This window comes from Vombatus ursinus, unplaced genomic scaffold (genome assembly GCF_900497805.2).
Source record: "Vombatus ursinus unplaced genomic scaffold, bare-nosed wombat genome assembly UNPS02014785.1, whole genome shotgun sequence".
Taxonomy (NCBI): Eukaryota; Metazoa; Chordata; class Mammalia; order Diprotodontia; family Vombatidae; genus Vombatus; species Vombatus ursinus.
Genome location: NW_020954563.1, coordinates 5,587,450 through 5,603,859, shown reverse-complemented (window position 1 = coordinate 5,603,859; position 16,410 = coordinate 5,587,450). Strand labels below are relative to the sequence as shown.

Below are 16,410 nucleotides of genomic sequence, written 5' to 3'. Positions count from 1 at the left end.
TACAGAGTACACTCGTCCCACCGACACTGTGAACTAGTCATTGAAAGTATCATTACACTCATTTTAAAGATGAGGAAACTGAGGTCTGGAGAGTAAAATAATTTGTCCAAGGCCATACAGTAAATGTTGCTGTGGGCATATGGATTCAGACCTCAGGAAGCCAAGTACAGTGCTGAAGAATGGATGGATAAGTGGACAGGATTTCAGTTGAGTCCAAGGTTGTTGAATGTTGCCCATCTCCTCTGGGAGGTGAAAGAGGAGCAGTGTGGAGAAAAGGTGAGGCTATTCCATTTATTCTATGTGACCCCTGAGAAGAGGAAACAGTGGGTAGACTTATGGAGCCCTGTGCATCCACAAATCAGGGTATTCCTACTTCCTGAGAGAAACGTCCAGAGTGGGCAGAAAAGAGGGGAGACTCAGAGAGGGTGGGAGGGGAGACTGGGATCACAGAGAGATTTTTGGATCTTAGATCTAGTTGTGAAAAGGGTCTTAGAGACCACCAGCCTCCTCATTTTGCAAACTCCTAAACTGAGGCTCCAAAAGGTTAAGCTCTAGTCTTGCCTGTACTGGCCAGTAGTGTTCTCTCCAGCACCCTCCCTCCCTCTTTGATTCATACCTCCAGTGATGGAAAATTCATCCCCCCCCCCCTTTTTGAAGTTGCCTATTGCACTTTGGAATATCTCTAATGGTTAGGAAATTTTCCCCTAAGAAACCAAAATCTTTCTTTCTGCTAACGGCCACCCATTGATTCTTGACCTGCCTTTTGGGACCATGAAGAACGAGTCTAATCTCTTGCAGAAAATAACTGTTCAATACTTGACTCCTGTGAGTATATTTCTCCTAAACCTCTTCGAGCTAAACACTCCCTTTCCCCTCAAAGGATCTCCAAATGGCGTGGTCTCCAGCTATTTCCCCAGTTGGTCACCTTTTTCTGTACACATTTCTGTTTTTCAGTAATTCAGGGATCTCCAATCTTCCCGGTGTGAACACTCCCTCCACGCACTCTGCTCAAGATCTCTCCGTCACATAGTAGACGGATCATCTGGAAGAATTCATGTGGTTGAAAAAACTCATCACCCTGCGTGCAGTCCCCTTGTCACTGCGCTGGAGAGTGATCTTCTCTTTCTTACTCAAGGATAACAGACCTCTACTAACATGCCCCTTAAGAATTGCGCTAGCTTCCCCCCACCCCTCCGCTTTAACAGCCGCCGGTGTTCTAGGGCCCTGTCCTTGTCCCACTCTGGGCACCCTGGGGCACCCTGAGGCCGTTCAGGCCGAGCCGCGGTCCCGTCCTGAGCCGAGTTGGGTGGGGAGAGAGGTTATTGCCCCATTCCAGGCCCTAAGATCGCGGGGTCTTGGGGCTACTCCGGGATGGGGTGAGGTCCGGGGGCTGGGGAAAGAGGGAGAAGGAGCTAGAGCAATTTATGCTAATCTATGGAGAGCCCGCCCCTCTCCCGCCGGCCTCCCCTCCCCTCCCTTCCCCTCCCTTCTCCGGCCCCGCCGCCAGCGCTGGTGGAGACAGCAGGACCGCAGGCGCTACAAAAGCACAAGCCCGCCCCGGGTAGCGAGCTCCTGGGTGCGCGGGAGCCGGAGTCAGAGCGGGAGACGGAGACCTAGGGCCGGGGCCCAGCGGGAGGCGGGGCGAGCCAGGGACCTGTGGGCTTGGGTTCGAGGCAGTGGGACTCAGGGAAGGAGGGTAGGGGCTTCAAGCTGGACGAAGGGGCTCCCTGGAGGTCCAGGGACAAGGCAGGGACTCTGGGGGGCCGGGGTTCAGAGAGAGGGGTTCAGAAGCTCGCGGGATCTGGAAGAAGGGGCTCCAACGACGATAGGGGCAGGGGTTCAGGAAAGAGGTGTTAGAGGAGCTTGGCAGGGGCTCCGAGAGCGGGACTTCAGGGGAGGGGGCTCAGATCTCCAGGAAAGTGGATCTGGGGAAGGGGGCTCAGGGGAGCGAGGCCAGAGCAGCGGATTCAAGGGGTTCGGGCTCTGTGGGAGGAGGGGGCTGGGGAGCCCTGCTGGGCTCCTGTCTCCTCGGGACATTCTCCGCTACCGATTTGGGCTTGCTCTTTTGGAGACCAAACTCAGGCCCACACTTCCCAAGCGATTCTGCCTGCGCCGGACCGAGGCAGGCGGGCAGTAAGACAGAGAGGGAGCAGCCGCATCAGTGCCAAGCCCCTAGCTTGTGGGCCGGGGGGCGGCGGGGATGGGGATGGGGCCCCCGGACCGGGGGGCGCGCTGGCTTCGGTTCTGGCTGTGCGCCGGGACACTGATCTCCTGCGCTCAGGCGAAGGGGATCTACTTTCCCCGGCCCGGCCCGCCCAGCGGTGGCCGCTACAACCTGTACACGACGGGATCCAGCCCGCGGCTCCGCGAGGGGCAGCACAAGTAAGAAGCAGCTCCCCCCCTCCCCCGCCCCCCCCCCTTGCTCTCTTCTTTCCTTTCCTATCCTCAATCCCTCTTTCTCCACACCCTTTCTTGGGTCTTGCTGCTCTCTTCTTCCTTTTCCTTCCCCCCACCCCAACCTTCTCTCTTTTCTTTTCTGCTTTCACCTCCCTCTCTGGTGTTTTTCCTTCCCCTTCCCTGGCATCACCCTTCTCTCTTCTCCCTCTTTTCTCCTTTCACATCTCTCTTTCCTCTCTTCTTGTATCCTCCTGGGAGGAGGGATTGGAAAGGTGATGTGGGTGCTGGGGTGGGGAAGGAAGAATCAAGAGGGCATTTTTTTTCCTTGAGAATTATGTCCTTGCTTCAGAAGGCCAGGAAGGGAAGGATGTGGGGTTTGGGAAGACAAATAAGCCAAAGGAGGCCTAATAGGATGGAGACTGGAACACTGGCCATGCCCACGGAAACATTTCCAGGAAAGTCACATTTTCCAGCTGCTTGAAGTGCAAACATCAGGCAGAGCTAGAGAACCCGGCCCCAGGTGCTGAGAGAGGAAGGAGGGGCTGTCTGAGAGGCCAGACCCACCCCCCAGCTGGTCTCCCCTCACCAATCCTCCCAGCCCCCTTCTGGCAATGCCCTTTGGTACACCAGTCTGATCACTGGGCTAGAGAAACAAAGGGTAAGTAGACAACATAGGGTCTTCCTGGACCTGGAGGGGCCTGTTTGTGCTTTCCCTGGCCTCAGTTCTCCGGGTCCACCTCATTGCTCTCCAGCTTGGCTCTGAGGCAATGTGCTGCTGTTTTCATTCTAGATGTCTCAGCATAGGTTTCTCCGTGCCCTGAGCCTCAGCCAACGCTCCGCATGTGTGCCTGATGTTCAGGAGCTGGGAGGGGCGTGGGAGTCATCTCCTGGGCCATGAACTCCCTCAGCAGGCCATGAACAGCAGGTGCTTGGCCCAGGGTTCCAAGCATGGGAGTCCCTATGGGACTTTGGGTCAGTTGCTTTAGGTGAGTCCCAGCTTCCTCATTGATAAAAACAGAGGCTTCTATCCTCTTGAGAGGCTTTTCCCATAAGGACCAAACCAATCCTGAAGGGGCTATCTAGACCATGGGATCTAAGGTTAGCGGGACCTCAGAAATCATTTAACACAACCTCTTCAATTTACTAGGAAGGAGATTAAGCTCAGAGAAAGCATGCAACTTGCTCAAAGTCATACAGCTATTAAATGCCATAGCCTAGATTCAAACCCAGGTCCTCTGACTCTGGATGAGAGGGAAGAACCTGGAGGCAAGGGGACAAGTTGTAAGGCTAATGCCATTTTTTTTCCTGTGGCGTTTTGGTGGGTGTTAGGGAATTAGGAAGACAGGGATTTAAATCTTCCCCTGGACATTCAAAGGTGACCTGAGTCACTTAGTGTCTCAAAACCTCAGTTCCCCTATCTGTTAAATGGAATAATTAATAGCACAAAATTGTTAGGAGTAAACAAAATGATACATGGAAAGCACTTCACCCTTTGAGTACTATATGACCTTCAAGTGTATATGAACGTGAGCTGTTAAGGATTCCTCGAAGTTCTGCCAGTGTCTTTAGTTTTACATGTCCACTGATGGTTTTGAGGGAGATGTTGAGGATGTGGGCTTCCTTTGACTTCACTCTTTCATCTTCCCAGACATCCTCCTAGAGCCTTCTCTAGGAATGTATGGTGGAATCTCTTGAGTCCATGTGCTAAAATCTGTGGGATCACAGTACCAGAATGAAAGAGGGTGACTGAGACACCCTGGGTTTGAGGAGTGCAGGTCTGGGGAAACTGAGTGGGGCTTGGTCAGTGGAGGAATTAAAAGGTGGGCCCCAAGCAATAGTAAGAGGGTCTCTAGCACCCCCTGGGAACCTGAATAATTAAACTATCACAAATTGAGGCACTGATCCTCTGAAAGTGGTTCCCTCCACTGGGTGGTGTCTGAGAACCCTCAGCAAGTGATCGATGTTCTATGCCCATCTATCGGAGTACTGGCCAAGTAAATCATGGTATCATAGGGATATTACTGCACCCTAAGAAAAAACTAATATGAAAACTACAAAGAAGCAAAGAAATGCTTGCATAAAGTAACACAGAAAACAGCTTGAGAACAATCTATACTAACTACAACTACAGAAAATTATGCAAAACCAGCAATGCATACTGACTTCAGCTATACAAAGCTAACAGCAACAAAATACGAAAAAATACAAAGAGAAAAAAGAGATGAGAACATCAAAGGAAATATCAAAACAAACAAGATTTTAAAAATTTTATTAAGGCCATATATACTTTTTTTTAACATTGTAAGAATTTGAAATTTGTGATTTCATGTATGATGGTTTTTAATTGTATTTAAATATTTGCTTTTATTGATGGTTACCAAGCTTAGAATTCTAAAATTCCCAAATAATAATAAAGAGCAGAACTAGAACTCTAGTTTAATGGTCAGGGTTAACATTGCAGTCTCCAGCTATCTTGGAGTTTAAGGGTCAGGCAGCCTCTGGGTCTGTGTCCAGAGGAAGGCTCTTAAGAAGAAAAGCAGAGAGACCTGTTTGGGAGGTGGGTAATGTCTGATACCAAGGATTTATGCTGAGAAGTAAAGGGAGGAAGGAATATGGGATGGGGAGGGGGAGAGGAGAAATGTATTCTAAGAGGGGAGACATTCCAGCCAGCGACCCTGACAGACTGCTCTGCCTTCCCAGCATGCTCTGTGCTTATGTGGTCCAGAAGAACGTGACATGCATTTTACAGGATGGGGCTGAGAGCTACATCAAGGCGGAGTATCACAAGTGCAGCTGGGGCCCCAAATGCCCAGGAACCGTGGTGTGAGTACCTGTCAGAATTTAGCTTATGGGGGAGGAACAGTACAGCCACAGAAGCTAAGGGAGGAGGGAGATTCCAAGAAAGGGAAGTGATCAACAGTGTCCAGTGTTGCAAGGATGAGGACCCAAAAATTACCTTATGGATTTGGACAGCAGGAGTTCACCAGTAGTCTTGGAGAGTGAAGTTTCAGAGAAGTGGTGTTGGGGAGTTGTTGGGGAAAGGTCAGATGGTGAGGAAATAGAGAGAAGGAGGTGGGTATCTATACCAGGGATTCTTAGCCTGGACAGAATTTAGGGAATCTGTGAACTTATATGGGGAAAAAATCACAAGTTTATTTTCACTAACCTCTAACTGAAATTCAGTATTTCCTTCAATTATGAATTTACAACAAACAAAACCCCATTATTCTGAGAAGGGGCTGGTTTTACCAGACTGCCGAAAGGGTCCAGGACACCAAAAATGTTAAGAAACCCTGGACTAAGTCAAGTAGGCATTATGTATGCGAGGTTAAGACCGTTTGTGTGTGTGTGTACACGTGTGTGTGTGTGTGTGTGTGTGTATGGGAAATGTATATGTGTGAATCTGTGGAGCATGTGTTTTTGCGTGTATATACATGAAGGGGAAAGTATGCCTGTGTATTTGTCTCTTAGAAGGTATGTGTACTTGTGTGTCTGTATGACGTGTGTCAATACAAGTGTGCGTATGTCTCCTGGAAAGTGGTTATGCATGGGCATCTATGGAAGGTTAGAGCAGCGTGTAGCTGGATTTGTTTCTGGAAAAGTGTGTAGTTATGTGTGGATGTGTGTGTTTCAAAGTGCATGTCTATGCATGTGCATGTCTATGCACGTGCATGTGAAGGTATGCCAATGTATAGATGCCTCTGAGAAAGTGTGTAGGCGTGGGTCTGTGTGAGGATGCACATCTGCCTGGGCATCTGTATGTGCAGTGGGAACAAGAGAGTCAGCCTGTACAGTCCTGCCCTCCAGCCTCCCCCTGAATCCTAGAAAGCCAGGCGGTCATGCTGCCTGCCGCTGAGATCATGGAACAGGCCCGGGAGGAGTGGAAATCTTCAAGTCATGTGGACCTTTCCAGTGGGAGCAGACAGGAGCCAAGAGGCTGGAGTGTATGGGGTTCTCTGCCTGGTAGGCAGGGAAGGAGGATGACTCCCGGGCTCCCCAGCCACCACTGTTCCCACTCACCCCTCCTGCCTCTGCTCAGCACCTCAGTTCTCCCACCAGCGTTACCTTCCTACTTGAGGACGCGGGGCCAGCAGAGGAGAGGCATCCAAGCCTGTGCTGCTCTTTTCCAGGACTCAGTAACCAGCCTGTCCTCAGCTTTTTGCCCCTGAAGTCACAAGGTCAATCCTGCCCAAGTCTTAGCCGTCTCAGACTCCAGCTCTCATCCCCTCTCCCTTCCCTACCCTTACTAAAGGTCGAATAAGTACGTCTAGAGGTTAGGATTCTTGAGCTAGAAGTGCTCAGACCTCAGCTGGTTGGAAGGAGGGGGAAGCTTGGAGCTTGGCAGGTGGGGATGATTTGAGATATTTGAGGTTTATGCCAGAAGCATCTATGTTTTTCAGGCAGAAGCAGATGTGGACATAGTGATAACTCCAGTTTGCACGGCACATTTTGCAGATGAGAAAACAGAGGCTCCAAGAAATAGAAGGTCTTGTCTAAAGGCAGACAACTCTAAGGTGTCAGGCTAGGAATTCAAACTCAGGTCTCCAGATCCCAAGCCCAGCATGCTTTCTCTGACACCTCTCGGCCTCTACTTGTGGCTCAGAGCCTGAGAGCATTCCCTAAAGAGGGAAAAACAATACTGTGAGTATCTGGTCACCCCTCCTATGGCTACAGAGAGCAGTGAGCCTCTCAGCCAGGATGGGATTCTAGCCAAAGCTCTATCCATAGCATCCCTTACTTAAGTCAGTTCTCAAGGACACAATGGACTTTCAGAGGTGGAGGGGACCTTGTGGACCACCTAGTGCAACCCATACCTGAAAAAGAATCTCCTTTACAACACATCTTATAAGTGTTCCTCCAGACCTAGCTTGGAGACCTGCAGTTATGGGGATCCTATCTCTTCCTGAGGCCCCTTATTCTTTGTTCACATGCCTCTGCTAGTTACAGGCTGTCCTCTTTGCATCCTCCCTCCATTTCTCCTAGTTTTGCTCTCTGGGGACAAAGAGAAAAAACTGAATCCCTCTTCCCGATTATTGCTGATCAAGCACTCAAAAGAAGCCACCATTTTCCCTAAGCCTTCTCTCCTTCAAGCTATTACCCTTGTCCCTCCCACTCACCTCTGTTCCTTCACCTGGTCCTCCTACTGTGTAGACTTGAGGCGCTTCACAGTGATGGCTGCCCTCCTCTGGATGCCCAATGTGGAGTAGTTGAGTACTAGATTCAGAACCATAAGGACCTGAATTTGAATTCATCCTCGGATCCTTATGAGCAGCATGAGTGGTCAAGTCATTTAGCATCTCTGGGCCCCAGTTTCATGATCTGTAAAATGGGGATGGGGGGCTGGACTTGATGAGTTCTTAATATTCCTCCTAGCTTGAAATCTATCATCCTGTGATCATCAGTAGAAGATCGTTCTTCTACAATAGTACACAGAACTACAGAACACTCCAGATGTAGGCTGAGTAGGGACACTCAGCAACTTCCTAGGAGCTATGCCTGCTTGGCCTGTGGTAAAGGATACACCTGCAGTATCCTCTGTGGTACCCCATGTTCTGCCTCATCTCTAGACTAAAAGGAGAATGAAAAGGGAAAGAGCAGATGATACTGACCAAGGGAAGGCCCTTCAGGCAATATTTAGGGCCCTGGACATCTGAGATCCTGTAGCCTCAGTCCAGGAAAATGGTGGAGATAGTGGGATATCCACTATCATCACCTCCTCCCTCTGTCCCCTGGTAAAAGAAGCCCCAGTCACGTAACCTGAACCCACCACTACTGCTTCTCAAGAAAGAGGTGGGGGAGTTGTGAGGGAGGGGAGGAAAGCTAGCTCTGCACAATTATTTTGACCTTTACAGATGAGGATTTGGGTCACAGCTTGGGTACTATCTGAGTGACCATGAGCTTGTCATTTCTACCTCTCTGGGACTCAGTTTCTTCATCGTTTAACATGAGGATGACACTTTCAAGACTGACCTTACAAGGTTGTTGTCAGGAACCAAAAAGGGCAGTTATTACCATGGTATGTTCAGGATGTCATCGTCTTGAACCATGACAGCCTCTCTTCTTTCCCCTTCTCCACTGCTTGTCTCTCTTCTTTTAGGCCAAGGGCTATGTGGTTGGGCTGATCTGAACAGGGGCAGGGGACAAGGACCCAGATCCAGAAGCCAGGACATTAGTTCAGCTTGTGCTGAGTGGTCTATTCAAGAGTGAGTACTAGCTCTTATTGTTATCATCATCATCATCATTAGTGAAAGAAGACAATTTCCTCTCCATCCCAGGTACCGCACTCTCCTTAGACCCAGATACAAGATTGGCTACAAGACCATCACAGAGCTGGCCTGGCGTTGCTGCCAGGGCCTGGCAGGAGATGGCTGCTCTGATCCTCTCCCTGACTCGGGAACTCTTCTACCTCAGCCACGCCCCCAGACTCCCTCTGGGCAGAAGCCATTTCCAGGCCCCAGAGTGCCTCCTTATGCCAGACTGCCCACCAGCCCTTTTCCAGGACCAAAGAGCCATCCCTCTGGTGAGCCTAGAGACTTCTCTGAAACAAAGCAATAGAAGCTAGGCCTATATAGGCCTATAGTACCACGCAGGCCATTCCAAGCTGGGAGAGTGGCAGGGGCCAAGGACAAAGTACCCAGAACCTCCTTCTACATTTTTTCCCACACCCCACTAAGGAAACTAGTGACTTGGGGGCAGGGTGGGGAGTCCAATTGGGTATGATTTTGAATATTCACTGTGTGACCTTGGGCAGTCATCTCCCCTCTCTGGGCCTCAGTTTCTCATTTGTAAAATGAAGGGAGTGGGCTTGATGACCTCCAAAGGTCCCTTCTAGTCTTTATCAATCTATGATCCTTCCTGGAGGGTGAGTGAGGAGTATGTCTGGGGTAAGGGTGGGGAACCAGCAGCCTTGAGGCCACATGTGACCCTCTAGGTCCTCAAGTGCAGCCCTTTGACTGAATCCAAATGTGAAGTTGGACTTATCATTGTCATGAAACATGACAGCGTGGAAAGGCTAGAAGTTGAACTCGAGGCCGCCAGTTCCCCACCCCTGGTCTAGCGGAACTCCCATATCTATATCCTGTTATTCTGTTTTCTCTTTCCCAGGTAGGAAAGGCCCTGGGCTGTTTGGTGAAAGGCTAGCTCGGCTGGAGGGCGAAGTCCAGCGCCTCACGCAGTCCTATGGTACCCTCAGTGGACTTGTGGCTGGGCTAGGAGACCACTTCCAGCTGACTGTTCACGAGGACAGCAGCAGGATGACTGGTGCCCTGGGGAACCCCCCCATTGCTCCAGATGCCTCTGTGGGCTTTGGAATCATTCCTGGTGGAGTTGTGGATCCTGCAGACAAAGCAGGGGGCCCATTCCCAACACTAGGGGAGATCCTGACCAAGGTGACGGAGGTAAGCGATGTCCTCAAGACCAAGACCAGCCTGCTGGATGAGGTTCACAGCCTGGTCCTGGGTCACGATACTCAGATAAAACACCTATTAGAGGGGACCCGGCCATCCCCCCTCACCTCCCTGACCCTGCTGGAGGAATACATTGACCAGAGACTGAGCCATCTCTGGGGTGACCTGCTGGACGGCTTTGAGAAGAAACTCCTCGACCTGCAGACCACCTGCGACTTCCGCATCAAGGAGATGCAGCAGCAGTGTGAGGAGGAGAAAGCCACTAGCCTCAGGCTCCAGCAGAGCCTGGATGGCAAGGAGCTGGAGATCAAAAAAGAACTCTCACTGCTGGAGACTCAGATCCAGGGGCTGACGATGGTGGAGGACTGCTGTAGCCACTTGACTTTTGTCACTGAAAGGATGGACATCCTTGAGAAGGGTCTGCACACCCTTGCTGAAGCTCAGAGGAGTGAGGCCTCCCAGTTAGATGGGGAAATGAGCCCAATCTCCACCACCATCCTGGACAACTTTGTTGATCAGCGATTAGAAAACCTGGAGTCCAGGCTTAATGCTACAGAGGGAGGGGCAGGTGGCTGCTGCCAAGATCTAGAAGAAAGCATGAAGGGCTTGGTAGGCTCTGAGCTAGATGGCATCAGAACCACAGTGGAGGATAGAATGCAGACCATAGAGGATCGGTTCATGACCATCGTAGGTGAGTTGGGAAACATCAGCACCCTGAGATCTATGGAAGGAGCCACCCTGCCCTTGGTGGATACGGATTTGGCCAGCACTCGGCAGCAGACCATCCGGGAGCTGGCTGTGGTGGAGAGCAGGCTCACCTCACTGGAAAGCTCATGTTCTGCTGGCTCCACATCTAAAGATATGGAGACCCTCACCACAGAAGTGAAAGAATGTCAGAGCAAGAGCAGAGCCCTGTTGCTCCAGGTTGACAGCAACGCCGACCTCCTTCAGAAGCTCAATGCCACTGTCTCTGAAATCCAGAGACAGCTGGAGGAAGCAGCGACCAACTCTCTCCAAGGAGAAATCACTCTGCTCAAGATTAACCTCAACACTGTCAGCAAATCCCTCACTGGCCTCAAAGACTCCGTCAGTCAGTACTCGGACACTGTCTCTTACGTCAACTCCTCACTTGATGAACGGGAGCGGAGAGTGGAGGATGAGGTCCACTCGATCCAAGCCAAGGTTAGTGATCAGGGATCCAGGCTCCTGGTGAGTAACAAGCAGGTCATAAACCTCCAGGGGGACTTGGAGAGGCTCAAAGCCAGGATTGCTGGTGACCTGAGCAGTTGCCAAGATGCAGCGAGGAAAGTGCAGCAGGAGGTGGGCCACTTTGAGCAGCGGGTGGCCCAGGTAGAGAACGCCTGTGGGAAGCTTGGCCTTATTGCTGGAGGCCTGGACGGTCTTCAGGATGAGGTCCTGAGACGGGTAGGGGGGTTGTGGGGTCACATGGACCAGCTGAACAGAACCTTGGATGCCCATTCCCAGGAAATCATCAGCCTTCGGGATGGCCTCATGGACTGCCAGGCCAAAGTGGCTGAACTGTCCGAGCACATCGGGCCTCTGCCAGTGCCCGGAGAGCAGCAGGAGAACTAGACAAAGCTGACGCAGGATCAAGCTCGGCTCAAGCCCCTTGAGGTTCTCTTTTCTGCCGCCAAAAGTCACCCCACCCACACATTGAAAAACCATTTTGGGGCACTTTCAGGATAATTCCCATCATCTCAATTCATTATCACGTGGCTCATGAAGCCACCTTAATTGTCAAAATACAACATGCACCAGCCATTCTCGATGCAACTCAAACTAGAAAATCTAGGAGTGTCGTGGATGTTGGTTGTTATGCCTGGAGGAAGGGGACTGGACTCTGCAGCCTCTTTCAGGCTTTTTCAACCACACCAGGCCCACAGGTTTCTAGCCACCAAGCCCCAGACATTTGTGTTCACTTGGGCAATGACTCTGTTAGATTTTATCTCCCTCACCAGGACGAGCTAGCCTTCTCCCAAGACTTCCATTCTCCTTTGTTCCATGGAAACCAGATTCCTTCTTCTTTTCCCACCCTCATGCCATCCACGCCTCTCCTTCAGGCCTCCCTCAGACCGTGTTCTCAGCAGGATCTCCAAGGTCTCCATGCCTGGGTAGCTCAGACTGAAAGCTCTTCCTCCTGGGACTCCTTTCCCATTTGTGGCAGCTTTGCACCTCTATGAGGAGCCTCCATTTCTAGGTATAAGGACACTCAGTGCTCGGATTGACTGGGAAAACTGGGAGGAAGCAGTGACCAACTCTCTCCAAGGAGAAATCACTCTGCTCAAGATTAACCTCAACACTGTCAGCAAATCCCTCACTGGCCTCAAAGACTCAGTCAGTCAGTACTCGGACACTGTCTTGTACGTCGGATTGACTGGGAGATTCAACCTAGAGATGGCCAAGTGCTTCCTTAGGGGCCTCCTTCTCCTCTAAAGGGAGGGTGTAGGCCTCTGCTTTCTTCCCAAGGGGAAGGGAAGCAGGCCCTCGAAGAAAAGAACAAAGGTAGCATTCAACAGTGGAAGTTCCTAAAAATACCAGAGATTTTGAGATTGTTTTCCCCTCATATCCATTTCCATCCCATGAAGGAAAGGACCTTCCACTAAGCATGGCCCCCAGGGAAGCTGGGATTTTGGCCAGTCCTGTGGTGTCATGAAAAGAACCTAAGATTTGGAGTCAGGATGTGGGGTGAAACCCCAGCTTGACTTTTTACTACCTGTGTGACTTTGGACAAGACAGGATCCTTGGGCCTCAGTTTCCTCATCTGTAAAATGGGGAAGGGGGTTGGAGAAGATGATCTTGAAGATCCCCTTTCACCTCTACGTGCTATGACCCTGTCTTGTCCTTTGTCTCCATTCATAAGATTCCTATTGAAGCAGGAATTCTCAATCAAATAGGTGGAGTCTCAGTAAAGCAGAGCCATTCTTAAGCGTGAAATTGTGCGGATCCTAATGTCCAGTCACCCACCCACCCACAGGCCTGCTTTGTGGGACATCCAGGCATGAAGCCACCCCTAAGCTGATGGTGCTAATCTAGCCTCTCGAAAGGCCATTTGGAAAAGGCCTCCTGCCTGGCTCCACCTGCTCAGGGACAGGGGCCACTTAGAACCGCGACTTCCTCTATGAAGTAAAGGAAGTGGGTTCCAGCCCACTCAGGACAGAACTGGGGTGTTGGAAGAACCTGATCCCAGCACACAGTGGGTCTCACTAGAGTGAGCATGGGTCTTTTCCAGATCAGGCAGAGGTGGGGGAGAAATAACGCTCACCCCTTCCATGTAGAAGATCCTGTTAGGTCTCCCTTGTTTTCTTTTGATATTATGTGTGTCGTTTGGGTTTGAAACTGTTTGTTATGTTTGGGGAGGGCAGGAAATGGATTAAAGCTTCTTGCCAGTCAGAAAGTGATCCCTTTGATTATGAGAAACAGGACCCGGAGCTGGGGGGACTCATGCCTGTCTCCTCACACCAATGCCTTTGTCCCAGGGCTGTCTCCACAGGAACTCTGATGGATTTTGGGATCCTTTCTGACTTGGAAGAGTCAGTTACCAGCTCCGGGGAAGGGGTGGGCACCAGACCCCGAGCCACAGCAGCTCTGAGCCACAGACGGGGAAGAGGGAGAAATTACACTTCCCACATGTCAAGTTGGGAAGGTTGACCCAGATCTTCCCTAATGTCCCTCTCTTGAATAATTCTTTTTAGGGTTCTGTGACACAGTAAGCGGTTGTTTGGCTCCCCATACTAAGCCAAGAAGGCGTCTTATGTTAGGTCACAAATCCAGGGGAATGGGAAATGGGACAAGCAGGCAACATGCATTCTGTCACCCAATGCACCATCAACCCAGGAGGGAAAAGCGCTTTCATTTTGGTTCCTCAGGATGGTAGAGTGGGCAAAACTCAGGAGACCTGGGTTCGTGCCCTATCTCTGCAACTGTGCAGCCTTGAGGCAGCTAGGTGGCACAATGGCTAGAGCATAGGACTTGGAGTCAGGGAGACTGGAGTGGGAGTCCTACCTCACTTACTAGCTATAAGGACAAGGTATTTGACCTCTATGTGCCTCAGTTTCCTTTTCTGTAAAATGGGGATAACCATAGCACCTACCTCCCAGGGTTGTTGCAAGGATCCAATGAGTTAAAGTAAAGCGCTTTACAAAATTTAAAGCACTATATAAATGCTAGGTGGTGGTAGTGGTCACAGTTGACAAGATACTTCACCTTCACTTCCTTACATGTAAAATCAGAAAAGTTGACTCAGATCATCTCTACTATCCCTCCCACGCTGAATATTTTTAGGCTCTACAAAACCTTAAGCAGTTGGTTGACTCCCCATACTGAGCCAAGAAGGGATACTGTGTTAGGTCACTAACTTGATCCCTGTAAGAGCAAAGGGCAAACTCGGGGCAGGGCACGAGGGCCTAGGAGACAGGGATTTCATGATTTGATTCAGAGACAAAGAATTGCGCAGCCATTCTCAGAACAAGCCAGTCCCAAGATTGTCAGCCTCTGACCAGCGAGCAGTATTCTTTCTACGGCCCCCAAGGTGTTGGGAAGGTCCACAGAGACTGACCACAGACCTTTACTACCTTATGAGTGGAATGGCTGAAGCATAAACCCTACGTGTTCCTCACCCCACCTCTAAATGGGTCTGAGGGGGCTGGGGACTGACTGAACAGGCCAACATCCTCCAGGAAGAGAGACCAAAACTCGTTTCCCAAAAGACTCAGGCTCCTGCTGTCCACGTTAAGCAGCCCTAAGTGCTAAGGCAGATGTTTCAGTTGTTTGAGCATGTGCTTAACCTGGAGGGAAGCACAGTCACCCCACCCCAACCCACCCCCCATACACATACATTTTTCATAGAGAAAAGGGAGTTAGACTATGGGAGAAAGCCTTCTTACCCACATTGATAACAACCCTTGTCCCCGAACATAAGCCAAGCGCCTGCGGGCTATACCCACGTTTACCCACACTTTACAAGTTCCTGCATATACAGTATACTCACACTTTACTAGAATTCTTGTCTCTGAATATAAGCTGTCCCTGCTCACTGAACATCACTACCCACATTTCATGACCCTTGTCCCTGACTATAAACTATACCCTGGCCATTAAATATCGCTACACTTTCACAAGGCAGCATAGCCCAGTGGTGAGAGCCCTAAATGTGAATACCTGGGTTCAAGTGCCCTCTGACTAGCTGCCTTCTAACATGACCTTTGTCAGATCATTGCCCCTCTACAGGTCTGTGTTTCTTCATGTATAAAACGTGGGGGTTGGATTAGAATAGCTCCCTGATTCCATCCTACTCTAATGTTCTGCATTTCTATGATTTTGTATCCAATTGTCTCATGGTGATGCCACTCATCTCTCATACTGGAGCCCCGAGGGGGGGGGGTGATTCCGTTTCTGTTTTCTGCCCTCAGAAAGAGCAACCCAAGAGATAGCTTGTGTGGATGCATACCGGGCAGGGGGCAGGAGGAGCTGGGGCACATTCAATAGTGAGCTATCCTGTGGGCCAGAAAGCGAAGGACGGGATGAGGGGACAGAAGCAGTTTGGGAGAGGCATGGACAGACAGCTGAAGACAGAAGAGGCTGCAAGACAGCCAGAAGGTACCTTAGAGGTCACAATGATGATGATGATAATAGTTGACATTTATGTAGTTCTTTATAACATTTGCAAAGCATTTTACAAATATTTCATTTGATACAACCACCCTGTGAGTTAGATTCTATTACTATCACCCTTTACAGATAAGGAAACTGAGGTTTAGAGAGGTTAGTTGACTTGTCCAAGGTCACACAGCTAGTGTCTAAGGTAGGATTTGAACCCAGTTCTTTCTCACTCCTAATCCAGTTTTATCTATCCTGCTACATGGACACTCACACAGTCCTAGGATTTTGAGCTTGAAAAGACCTTGGAGATCAAGAGTTCAATCATTTTACAGATTAGGAGGTGGGGACCCAAACAAAGAAAGTGACTTTCTCAAAGTCACAAGAGTAATGAATGATAGAGCCAGGATTTGAACCCAAGTTTTCTGACTCCCAGTACGGTATACTTTCCATTGTACCAAGATGCTACTTAGGGAATGAGCTCAAAGGGAAACAACCCTATGAATGAGGAATGCATAAACCTGGACAATGAATAGACAGGCAGGTCGAGGCACAGAATAAATTGCAAGGGCAGTACACACTTCTTGGTTTAATCTCTTCAGATCAACAAGACAGATTTCTTTCCACACTGGGTCCCCTACCCTCCTTCAGCTGTAATGCTGTATTCCCACATCCTATGAACTAGGGCAGGAAGAACAGCTAGTCCAGGGGGCCAGGTAGCAGGGGCTCCCTTGGGCCTGTCCCGGGAGGAACCCCTGGGCCTAGGCTGTCCCTCCACCATGCTACTCTGCTCAGTGTCACAGATTCCAATCTATCACAGCCCATGCTGAGATGTCGTGTAGACCACATTGGGACTTCCAGTTCTGGATTAGGCCCTCATACAACCCTGGGAAAGTAGAAAACAAGATAGGCTGACTCTTGCCCTCCCAAAGCCAGAGAAGTGTGAGTGAGAGAGAGAGAGAGTGAGAGAGAGAGAGAGAGAGAGAGAGAG

The 16,410-nt window shown here is 50.2% G+C and overlaps 1 protein-coding gene across 1 annotated transcript; it reads left to right on the top strand.

Moving 5' to 3' along the window:
• The first annotated feature begins 2,200 nt into the window (after window positions 1-2,200).
• EMILIN3 (elastin microfibril interfacer 3) lies at window positions 2,201-13,172 on the top strand. The gene is made up of 4 exons (XM_027867218.1): window positions 2,201-2,382; window positions 5,098-5,220; window positions 8,673-8,917; window positions 9,502-13,172. Exons 1-4 carry the CDS (start codon window positions 2,201-2,203, stop codon window positions 11,394-11,396), a joined length of 2,445 nt encoding a protein of 814 aa, XP_027723019.1. The 3' UTR covers window positions 11,397-13,172.
• Window positions 13,173-16,410: the final 3,238 nt, after the last annotated feature.

Bases quoted from the DNA above. Each gene is read 5' to 3' on its own strand.
- EMILIN3 (XM_027867218.1), top strand. From the start codon at position 2,201: ATGGGGATGGGGCCCCCGGACCGGGGGGCGCGCTGGCTTCGGTTCTGG. The intron at 5,221-8,672 runs GTGAGTACCTGT...TCTCCATCCCAG, and splicing joins AAATGCCCAGGAACCGTGGT to GTACCGCACTCTCCTTAGAC. The intron at 8,918-9,501 runs GTGAGCCTAGAG...TCTCTTTCCCAG, and splicing joins ACCAAAGAGCCATCCCTCTG to GTAGGAAAGGCCCTGGGCTG.